Source organism: Phocoena sinus, chromosome 2, assembly GCF_008692025.1.
Source record: "Phocoena sinus isolate mPhoSin1 chromosome 2, mPhoSin1.pri, whole genome shotgun sequence".
NCBI classification, from domain to species: domain Eukaryota; kingdom Metazoa; phylum Chordata; class Mammalia; order Artiodactyla; family Phocoenidae; genus Phocoena; species Phocoena sinus.
In genome coordinates this window covers 165,811,346-165,823,515 of record NC_045764.1, presented here as the reverse complement: position 1 = coordinate 165,823,515, position 12,170 = coordinate 165,811,346, and the positions used below count along the sequence as shown (strand labels likewise).

Sequence of the window (12,170 nt, the reverse complement as noted above, 5' to 3'; positions counted from 1 at the left end):
GTAAATTTTATTTATAAATTATATGGTTATGAACTTGCTAATTTAAGCCACTGTTTTATCCAAGTTGCATGATATTTGTTGGTTTGTTTTTAGGAAAACTGGAACAGCTTACATAAGAAAGATATTGCAACATAACACTCCTAAAGGATTTTTGTCGTCAGTTATTGCAGAAATTGTGGATCCTTTTGGAACAGAGGAAGTGAATGAAAGCTCTTGTTTGTCTAGTTCCCTTTCCATTAATCAAGCTGGAAATTTCTCCTATAAGCTTACTCTTCAATTACAAAGTAAGTGTAGTAATATATCTCTCTGATGGCTGGGGAAAATGAGAAATTATCTTTTGGGAAAAGTGTTCATGCTCTTTTATAGAACAATAGATTTCAAAATTTAGTCCAATTGGTAATCTACAGAAGTCTACATATACTTAGATTCCTGGAGGAATTCTTTATTTCTAATATAATGAAACCTAGCTATCACTTCATTGATATTTCATCAATAGTAACACCTATCATTTATTTCTATAATATGATGTTATTCTGTCTTTAACAGTGCTCAGGAACAGTGAGAAAAGTCAAGAAGTCCAGACTTTACCCTACATAATGAAATAATTTTGAATCACTGTCATGTAGCATATTTCTATTTCAAAGGATTATATGATAGATACATAGCAAAAGTTAGTATAGTTTATTATAAGGATTTGGGTTTTACTCTGAGTAAATGGCAAGGCTTTGGAGTGTTTTGAGCAGAAAGTGACATGATTGAACTAGCTGCTCTGTTGAGAACAGACTGGGCATGTGACAGAGAGAGGGCAAGAAGGAAAGCAGAGAAATCAGTTAGGAGGCTATTGCAATAATCAGGTGAGAGATCCTATTAAATGTAAGATGTCTGTTACTCATCCAAGTGGAGAAATAAGGTAGATATATAGAAAGACAAGTCTGGAGTTCAGGAAAGACCTCTGGACTGGAGAAATACATTTGAGTAGTCAGAAGGAGAAGAGAGAGAGAAAGGAGCAGAAAAATTATTTGAACAAATAATGGCTGAAAACTTCTATAACCTGGGGAAAGAAACAGACATCCAGATCCAGGAAGCCTATAGAGTTCCAAATAAGATGAACCCAGGGAGACCCACACCAAGACACATTATAATTAAAGTGTCAAAAGTTAAAGACAAGAAGAGAATCTTAAAAGTGGCAAGAGAAAAATAACTCGTTACCTACAGTAGAACCCCCCCATAAGACTATCAGCAGATTTTTCAACCGAAACTTTGCACATCAGAAGGGAATGACATGATATAGTCAAAGTGCTGAAAGAAAAAAATTCCCAACCAAGTATATCTATCTACCAGCAACGTTGTCATGGAGAATTGAAGGAGAGATAAAGAGTTTTCCAGACAAGCAAAAACCAAACGAGTTCATCATCCTAGACTGGCTTTACATGAAATGTTACAGGAATTTCTTTAAGGTGAAACAAAAGAGACCTAATCAGTAATAGGAAAATGTGTGAAAGTATAAATTTCACTGGTAAAGGCAAATATATAGTAAAATTTAGAATAATCTTATGTTGTAAATGTGGTAGTTAATCACTTATAAAGCTAGAATGAAAGTTAAAGACAAAGGTAGTAAAAAAACTAACTACAATGATTAGTTAATGGATACACAAGATAAAAATATGTAAATTGTGATATCAAAAACATAAATTGGGGGGGATAGAAATGTAGATCCCTAGAATGCATTCAAACTTAAGTTGTTATCAACTTAAAATAGACTATTACAAATATAAGTTGTTTTATGTAAGCCCAGTGGTAACCACAAAGCAAAAACCTATAGTAGATACACAAAACAAACAGGAATCTAAGCCACTACAGATAACCACAGAAAGTCACCAAATCACAAAGAAAGAGAGCAAAAGAAGAAAGGAACAGAGAAAGTATAAAACACCTAGGAAACAATTAACAAACTGCCAGTAAATACATACCTATCCACCTTAATACATAAGGTGGTATGTATTCGGCCTTAACATGTTAACATATACATTCTTTGGTGCAGGTATGTATTTATCCACCAGTAAACACATACCTTCGCCTTCCCTGGTGGTGCAGTGGATAAGACTCTATGCTCCCAGTGCAGGGTGCCCAGGTTCGATCCCTGGTCAGGGAACTAGATCCCACATGCATGCTGCAACTGCGAGTTCACATGCCACAAGAAAGGAGCCCCCATGCCGCATCTAAGGAGCTGGTGAGCCACAACTAAGGAAGCCTGGAGCTGCAACTAAGACTCAGTGCAACCAAATAAATAAATATTAAAAAAAAAAGACAGGCAATAAAAATTGTTGGGGAGGATGTGTAGAAAAGGGAATCCTTGTGCACTGTTGGTGGGAATGTAAATTGGTGCAGTCACTATGGAAGACAACATAAAGGTTCCTCAAAAAATTAAAAATAGAACTACCATATGATCAATCAATTCCACATCTGAGTATTTATCCACAGAAAATGAGCATGCTAACGTGAAAAGATATATACTCCCCCTTGTTCATTGCAGCATTATTTACAGTAGCCAAGATATAGAAGCAACCTGTGTCCATTGATAGATGAATGGATAAAGAAAATTGGGGGCTTCCCTGGTGGCGCAGTGGTTGAGAGTCCGCCTGCCGATGCAGGGGACACGGGTTCATGCCCCGGTCTGGGAAGATCCCACATGCCGTGGAGCGGCTGGGCCCGTGAGCCATGGCTGCTGGGCCTGCGCAACCAGAGCCTGTGCTCTGCAATGGGAGAGGCCACAACAGTGAGAGGCCCGCGTACTGCAAAAAAAAAAAGAAAATTGGGTGTGTTCATATATATATACATTAAAATATTATTCAACCATAAAAAAGGAGGAAATCTTGCCATTTGCAACAACATGGATGAATTTTGAGGGCATTATTGTGAAATAAGTCAGACAGAGAAAGGCAAATACTGTATGACGTCACTTATATGTGAAATCTAAAAACAAGCAAACAACAAATAAATAAACTCAGAATAGATTGGTAGTTGCTAGAGGTGGGGGTTCAGTGAAGGGATCAAAAGATATAAACTTGTAATTATAAAATAAATAAGTCATAGGAATGTAATGTAAAACATGGTGACTATAGCTAACACTGCATTGTATATTTAAAAGTTGCTAAGAGTGGGCTTCCCTGGTGGTGCAGTGGTTGAGATTCCGCCTGCTGATGCAGGGGACACAGGTTCGTGCCCCGGTCCAGGAAGATCCCACATGCTGCGGAGCGGCTGGGCCCGTGAGCCATGGCCGCTGAGCCTGCCTGTCCGGAGCCTGTGCTCCGCAACACGAGAGGCCACAACAGTGAGAGGCCCAAAAAGTTGCTAAGAGAGTAGATCTTAAAAGTTTTCCTCACAAGAAAAAAAGTTGTAACTATGTGTGGTGATGGATGTTAGCTAGATTTTTGTGGTTATTATTTTGCAATATATACAAATATCGAATTGTGTTGTACACCTGAAACTAATGTTGTATATCTTTTGTATCTCAAAAAGGGGGGGGGAATCAAGTGGTCAGCATATATGGTAGTTAATGCTATGAGATCAGATGAGATCACTGGGAAAACTAGTGTAGGTATAGAAATGAAAAAGTCTGAGGTCCAACAGTTAGCGGTCAGAGAACAGGAAGACCAGATGGTCTGCTAGGAGAAGAATTAAGAGAGAGCATGTCTCAGAAACCAAGTGAAGAAGGTACTTTAAGAAGGAGGGAATGATGCTGTGCTACATGCTGCCAAGAGGTGAGGTAAGATGAGGAGAGAAGAGTGCCCAATGGATCTGTGTCAAGTCATTGGTAACCTTGATAAAAGCTATTGTTGGGTGGAGTCATGTAGACAAAAGTCTGATTGTGTTAGGTTTATAAACTTCTGAGAGGCGAGGAATTGAAGATAGTGAATAAAGGCAGCCCTTTCAGGGAATTTCACAATGAAGCGGAGGAGAGAAATGACGTGGTAGTTGAAGGGAATGTAGGAAAGGATCTTTGTTGGTTTGTTGAAATGGGAAAAATTAGAGCGTGTGTGCATAATGAAGGGAATTATGAGATTCTCTTCTGACTACTTCTACTTATTTTTTCAGAACGAGGTGAGTATCATTGTTGACATGTTTCAAAAACATTTAAAAATGATGAGTTCCCTCTCCTTCAAACAGCCATCTTTTGGCTTCCCTCATATCCTCTCTGATGGATTTTCTCCAGTCATTTTTTCCTTCCCATTTTTACATGATGGTGTTCCTTATGGTCCTGCCCTCAAGCCTATTTTCTTCTAAATCTTCATGCTCTCCTTAAGCAATCAATTATTCATTTATTCAACAAATATTTATTGAGCATCTGCTATGTCATAGGCAGACCTTTAGGCCCTAGGGAAAACACTAGCTACATTATCCTTCTCTTATAAAATCACAATAAAGACTCTGGGTTATTAAGGCTTTTACCAGTTCTATGGTAAAGAAATCAGATTTCTTATAATTACTTAGCCCTATGTGGTTTTTTTTTCTGCTGAGAATTTTATAGAACTAGCTTCACAGTAAAAACTGTGCTTGGCATATTTGCAATACACTTTCTACAAAATAATTTGAATTATAACCTGAAATCTGGCAAATGTGTCCTCTAGTTAAGACCATAATTTAAAAACTCAACTAGTATATTCCTCAGTTATGTCCACCAGTATTACTTGGAGAACATTGGCTGTTTTATTTTATACCAAATCATTCCTGTTTTAGCTTCAGGTGTTACTTCCGCATTTCAAGATTCGGATATAGAAAAGACTGTGGTGATTCCCGGTTACAGCAGCTTCCTGATCACAAGGATTTTAGATAATGAGAATGCTTTAGCTATCGCTACCATGCCTGAAACAGTACCCCACAATATGACCTTTCTACAAGGCTCCTGGTTCTTATACAACTTTGGACAAAGGGATGGACGAACATGGAACATACATTCAAAACCATGTAATTACTGGTTTCAACAACATGATGATTCACTATCCCTCAATGTCCTGAAATACATTGATCTGGGGAAATCTCATACTTTAAAAATTAAAGTCATACCTAATACAAAAGGTAAGTTTATTTTTATTGAGAAATATCAAAAGGAGATGTTATTGCTTTTCTTGAATGTAAAATATACTCTTTGATATTTCCTTTATCTTTGGTTTCTGTTGTAGGTGGCATTCTACCAATAACAGTATTAGCTCTAATTATTGAGCACTTATACAAAGCTCTGTATTAAATGATTTTTTTATTCATTTTAAAATTTAATGTTTATAACAACTCTAAAAGGCTAGATTATAATCCTTATTTTATAAATGAGCTTAAATTACCAACCCAAATATACACAGAATTTTAGTTTAGATTTTTGCTGCCCTCTGAAAAGAAAACATTATAATTACCTTGGTTTTGGTATAATCATTTCAAGTATTTATTTTAAGCCAAAAAAAAAAAAAGACTTTTAAATAGAATTCTATACTTTGCTCCATTTTTCAAGATATTTATTTATTACAAAACTAATATAAAACTTACTAAAAATGACGGGGGAATGGCGTACTGGAAAGAAATAAAACAAAAAATTTTAGTAAATTACTGAGCTAGAAATTGAGGGAAAAATATGGAAGGAAGGGGAGGGAAAAAAGAAAATCCTGTCACCAGAAATGAAAAGGGAACTCAAAGTCAAAAAAATTAGCTAATATGTGGCTCCTAGAAGATTTTGAGGCTCAGACATAGGCCATATAGGCAGTGGGATGAATTTTAATGCCCAAGCATTAGTAGAAGATGTAGACCTTTAGACATTTCTACCTTGTGGCAGGAAGTTGGAAATGAGAACATTAAGTAAAGCTGGAACCATCAAATTGTGAAGGGTGAAGAGAGGATAAGGAAAATGCTACCCAACAACTCAAAGAAAGACGTAGGGAGATTGTCATCTCCATGGGACTCAAAGAATTTCTTGTAAAAAACCCAAACTCCAAGACTGTGTAACACCTAGACACTACCCACCAAATACAAGAATCCCAAACTGAGACGTCATTACAATGCCTGGGTCCCAGCATAAGCAAGCACAAAACCCTCTGTAGGAATACTTTCATAAACAAGGTAACATGGAATTCCACAGAAAAATCAATCTTCATGAACATAAATTGAGGGAAAGAATTTTAAAACCGTGTAAGGAAATGACCCAACATAAGAGAAACTCAACAAGCATAGGAAACAAAGCTTTAATCTTGAGTTAATGGAAAAATCAGAAAGATACTATAAAAACAATTGTAAAGTATAAAATGTGTAAAACTCTTAAAGAGATAAAAGAAAGCATATGAACCATAATGAAAGGACAAAACACTATTTAAAAAAAAACAAGCTTATTTGAAAAACATAACCAAGTACAATTTATAAAAATAAAAATTATAGGCTTTGAAAAAAATTGGAGACATGTATTTCTATTTCCATCAGTATTGTGAACTAAATATTCTGAAAAAGCTTCTTTCTGAAACCCTTAGAATCCTTTCTCTTTGATTATATGACTAATTGTCCATATTTCCTTCAAGTAATTTTAGGGTTTTAATTTTATGGCTTTAACTTTCCATCTAATTATTTAATTTATCTACACTTTGTTTTGGTGTATTATAGGTGGTTAGGTAGTTGTTCCAACATCACTTATTGAATAATGTATTTTTTCTTCACTGATTTTTAAAAACAATGCAATTTACCTATTATTTTGACCATTTCTGGGTTTTAAAAATTCTCTTCCTTTGTTATTTCTCTGTATTCCAGGACAAATCCCAAATGTTCTAACTATTGTAGCTTTAATTGTATTTAACAACTAATTTGTTATATTTTAAACTTGTTCAGTTTGAAAAAACAAATAATAATCAGCAAATCAACTCAGTTGCCTCTTTGAAGAAAAACCTAGTCCATGCTATTCAAGATGTGGTTCCTGGACCAGCTTCATTGGCATCACTTGGGTGCTTGTTAGAAATGCACAGTCTTTGGTGGTTGCAAACAAATTTTAGGGTTTTCTTTTGTATTTCTGCGAAAAATGCCAATGGAATTTTGATAGGAATTACAATCAATCTGTAGATTGCTTTAGGTGGTATGGACATTTTAACAATATTAATTCTTCCAATTCATGAACATGAGATGTCTTTCAGCTTATTTGTGTCATCTTCAGTTTCTTTCACTGGTGTCATAGTTTTCAGTGTACATGTCTTTCACCTCCTTGGTTAAATTTATTCCTAATATTTTGCTCTTATTGACAGTGCTATAAATGAGGTCATTTTCTTAATTTCTCTTTCAGCTAGTTCATTGCTAGTGTATAGAAACACAACTGATTTTTGTGCATTGATTTTTTATCGTGCAACTTTGCTGAACCTTTTTATTCTAACAGTGTTTTGGTAGAGCCTTTAGGGTTTTGTAAATATAATATTCTGTCATCTGCAAACAGACACAATTTTACTTCTTCCCTTCTGATTTGGATGCCTTTTTTCTTTCTTAGTTGCTCTGGGTAAGTCTTCCAGTACTATGTTGAATAGAAGTGGTGAGGGGGAACATCCTTGTCTTGTTCTTCATCTTAGAGGAAAAGCTTTAAGCTTGAGTATGATAAGTATGAGTATGATGTTAGCTATGGACTTGTCACACATGGCCTATATTGTATTGAAGTACATTCCTTCTAAACCTAATTTGTTGAGAGTTTTATTCATGAATGGATGTTGAATTTTGTCAAATGCTTTTTCTATATCTGTTGAGATAATAATTTTTATCTTTCATTCTGTTAATGTGGTGTATTCACATTAAAGACACTGAGTAGCCAAAGCAATGTTGACAAAGAACAAAGCTGGAGGAACCACACTTCTTAATTTCAAACTCTATTACAAAGCTATATTAACCAAAACATTGTGGTAATGGCATAAAAACAGACGCATAAACCAATGGAACAGAATAGAGATCCCAGAAATAAACCCATGCATGCACAGTCAATTAAGTTTTGACAAGGGAGCCAATGGGGAAAGAATAGTCTCTTCAATAAATGGTGTTGGGAAAACTGGACAGCCATGTGCAAAAGAATAAAACTGGACCCCTATCTTACACCACTCACAAAAATTAATTCAAAACGGATTAAAGACTTAAATGTAAGACTTGAAACCATAAAAATCCTAGAAAAAAAACATGAAGGAAAAGCCCCCTTGACATTGGTCTTGGCAATGATTTTTTTTGGATGTGACACCACAAGCAAAGGAAATAAAAGCAAAAGTAAACAAATGGGACTATATCAAACTAAAAAACTTTTGCACAGCAAAGGAAACAAAAAACAAAATGAAAAGGCAATCTTCAATAAGTGGTGCTGGGAAAACTGGACAGCTACATATAAAAGAATGAAATTAGGACACTCCCTAACACCATACACAAAAATAAACTCAAAATGGATTAAAGACCTAAATGTAAGGCCAGACACTATCAAACTCTTAGAGGAAAACATAGGCAGAACACTCTATGACATAAGTCGCAGCAAGATCCTTTTTGACCCACCTCCTAGAGAAATGGAAATAAAACAAAAATAAACAAATGGGACCTAATGAAACTTCAAAGCTTTTGCACAGCAAAGGAAACCATAAACAAGATGAAAAGAGAACCCTCAGAATGGGAGAAAATATTTGCAAATGAGGCAACTGACAAAGGATTAATCTCCAAAATTTACAAGCAGCTCATGCAGCTCAGTATCAAAAAAACAAACAACCGAATCCAAAAATGGGCAGAAGACCTAAATAGACATTTCTCCAAAGAAGATATACAGATTGACAACAAACACATGAAAGAATTCTCAACATCATTAATCATTAGAGAAATGCAAATCAAAACTACAATGAGAGATATCATCTCACACCAGTCAGAATGGCCATCATCAAAAAATCTACAAACAATAAATGCTGGAGAGGGTGTGGAGAAAAGGGAACCCTCATACACTGTTGGTGGGAATGTAAATTGATACAGCCACTATAGAGAACAGTATGGAGGTTCCTTAAAAAACTAAGAATAGAACTACCATATGACCCAGCAATCCCACTACTGGGCATATACCCTGAGAAAACCATATTCAAAAAACCATATTCATGTACCACAATGTTCATTGCAGCTCTATTTACAATAGCCAGGACATGGAAGCAAACTAAGTGTCCATCGACAGATGAATGGATAAAGAAGATGTGGCACGTATATACAGTGGAATATTACTCAGCCATAAAAAGAAACGAAATTGAGTTATTTGTAGTGAGGTGGTTGGACCTAGAGTCTGTCATACAAAGTGAAATAAGTCAGGAAGAGAAAAACAAATACCGTATGCTAACACATATATATGGAATCTAAAAAAAAAAGGTCATGAAGAACCTAGGAGCAAGACAGGAATAAAGACGCAGACCTACTAGAGAATGGACTTGAGGACACAGGGAGGGGGAAGGGTAAGCTGGGACAAAGTGAGAGAGTGGTAGTATATATATGGACATATAAACACTACCAAATGTAAAATAGATAGCTAGTGGGAAGCAGTCGCATAGCACCGGGCGATCAGCTCGGTGCTTTGTAACCAGCTAGAAGGATAGGGGAGGTGGGAGGGAGGGAGATACAAGAAGGAAGAGATATGGGATATATGTATATGTATAACTGATTCACTTTGTTATAAAGCAGAAACTAACACACCATTGTAAAGCAATTATACTCCAATAAAAACGTTAAAAAAAGAAAAGAAAAGGCAACATATAGAGTGGGAGAAAATATTTGCAAAGCATATATCTGATAAGGGGTTAATATCTATAATATAAAAGGAACTCATACAGCTCAGTAGCAAACAAACAAATAATCCAATTAAAAATGTGTAAATGACCTGAATAGACATTTTTCCAAAGATATGCAAGTGGCCAACAGGTATATGGAAAGGTATTCAATATCACTAATCATCAGGGAAATGCAAATCAAAACTATAATGAGATATCACCTCACACTTGTTAGAATGGCTGTTATCAAAAAGACAAGAGATAGTTAAGTGCTGTTGAGGATGTGGAGTAAAGGGAACCCTTGTGCACTCTTGGTAGGAATATAAATTTGTTCAGTCACTGTGAGAAATAGTGTGGAAGTTTCTCAAAAATGTTAAAAATAGAGCTACCATATGATCTAGCAATCCCACTTCTGGGTATATATCAAAATCAGTATCTCGAAGAGGTATCTGTACTCCCACTTTCATTGCAGCATTACTCACAATAGCCCAGGTATGGAAACAACGTAAGGGTCCATCAACAGATGAATGGATAAAGAAATGTGGTATATATGCACAAAGAAATACTATACAGCCATAAAAAAGGATGAACAACATGGATGAACCTGGAAGACATTATGCTGAGTGAAATAAGCCAGAGAAAGACAAGTAGTGTGTGATCTCACTCATATGTGGTATCTTAAAAAAAAAAGTCTAACTCATAGAAATAGAGTGCCAGTTGACAGGGGCTGGAGGATGGAGAAAATGGGCAGATGTTGGTCAAAGAGTACAAACTTCCAGTTATAAAATAAATGTCTTGGGGATATAATACATAGCACGATAACTATAGTTAATAATACTGTACTGTATAGTTGAAATTTGCTAAGAGTGTAGATCTTAAGTGTTCCCACCACACACACACACACACACACACACACACACACACAATGTGAGGTGGTGGCTGTATTAATTAACTTAATTATGGTAATCATTTCACAATGTATAAGTACAACAAATCTCCACATTATACACTTTAAAAATATACAATTTCATTTGTCAGTATACCTCAATAAAGGTATGAAGGGGACAGGATGTGGAATCTCAGCCCCCTCCTCAGAACTGTTAAATCAGAATTGGCATTCTAACAAAATCCCCAGTTATAGTTTAGGAAGCACTGGCCAGATCACTTTGGTTTAAGGGAAAGAGCTAGAGCTGAGACTTAAGGCAACTTATTTACTACTCAGCTCTGATTTACTAATTAGTAAAGATGGCAATTAGATTACATGGTCTTTCAAATCTCTCTTTCCATTTAATTTCTCAGTATGGAGAGGTTGCAAACAGAGGCCCTGAAGGCAGGAAATGGCCTAATGACGTATTGTGTTAAATGCCTAGGGTTTTTCTCTTGGCAGCAACTGATTGACGGCCCTTTAAATTGAGCGTGTATTCTCAGTTTCTCTACTGAGTTAGCCAGCTCAGTGTGACCAAGACTATCCAAGTGACTGCCTTCGAGAATCTGGCTGAGGAATGAGGGGTGGAGGGGAGCAATATTTCTGTGAAAAATATTAGGAGAAAATATTTGCAAAGTTAAATTTTTCTAAGAACTATTAAAGTTAACTCTGTATAAATAGATTCTGTAGATGTTCTAGAATTCTGATCAGCCAGTCATTATGAAATTGCTTAAAATTTTCATGTTCACTCTTGGCTTTGTTTCCAAAGGTGTTCAAACACTTGAAATCCCACTACTGAAAGTAGTCGTTGGAAACCCAAATTTATTGGAAGTTAAAGTTGAAGGCCATTTTGATGACACTGATAGTTATCTAATGGAAATTTCTGCAGCCAGCAAAACTTTACGTCAAGTAAGTTTTTCTTTAATTATTAAAAAATATCTATGGATTATAGAAAATTTTGCATATAAGCTAAGAAAAAGAAGGAAAATTTATGTATAATCCTACCTATCAAGGATGACTAAACACTTTTAACATTTTGGGAATTACGAAAAGGCTGTATTGTCATAGAGATTAAAAAAGTGAGCTCTGGAAAAGACTACCTGAGTTAGTTTTCACTGCTGGTACTGTTTTTGTGAGCTTAGGAAAGTTACTTTACTCTAAGTTTCCTCATCTATAAAATGGAAGTGATACTAATAATACCTACCTCTTAGGATTGTTTTGAGAATTAAATGTGATAATTCAGGTAGGCCATCTAAAACAATGTCTGGCACATAGAAAATGCTCAATCACTATGAATTTACAGTATTTTCCTTTTTTCCCCCCTAAAACTGGGAGAGCATTGTATATACAGTTTTAAAAATTTGCTCCTTCCACTTAATTATATAGTTTAATCCCTTTGTGTCAATAAATATTTTTCTGCAAATTCTACAATCTGTTTATCATGAAAAATTTTCAGATATAGACAAAAGAAGAATTTC

At 35.5% G+C, this 12,170-nt stretch overlaps 1 protein-coding gene across 1 annotated transcript in view; it reads left to right on the top strand.

The window, feature by feature from the left end:
- CATSPERB (cation channel sperm associated auxiliary subunit beta) overlaps positions 1-12,170 on the top strand; it is a 128,694-nt gene that overhangs the window by 96,415 nt on the left and 20,109 nt on the right. The window contains exons 17-19 of the mRNA XM_032621755.1: positions 94-284; positions 4,744-5,076; positions 11,462-11,601. Of these exons, the coding sequence (XP_032477646.1) occupies positions 94-284; positions 4,744-5,076; positions 11,462-11,601 (664 nt within the window). The remainder of the gene's footprint in view (positions 1-93; positions 285-4,743; positions 5,077-11,461; positions 11,602-12,170) is intronic.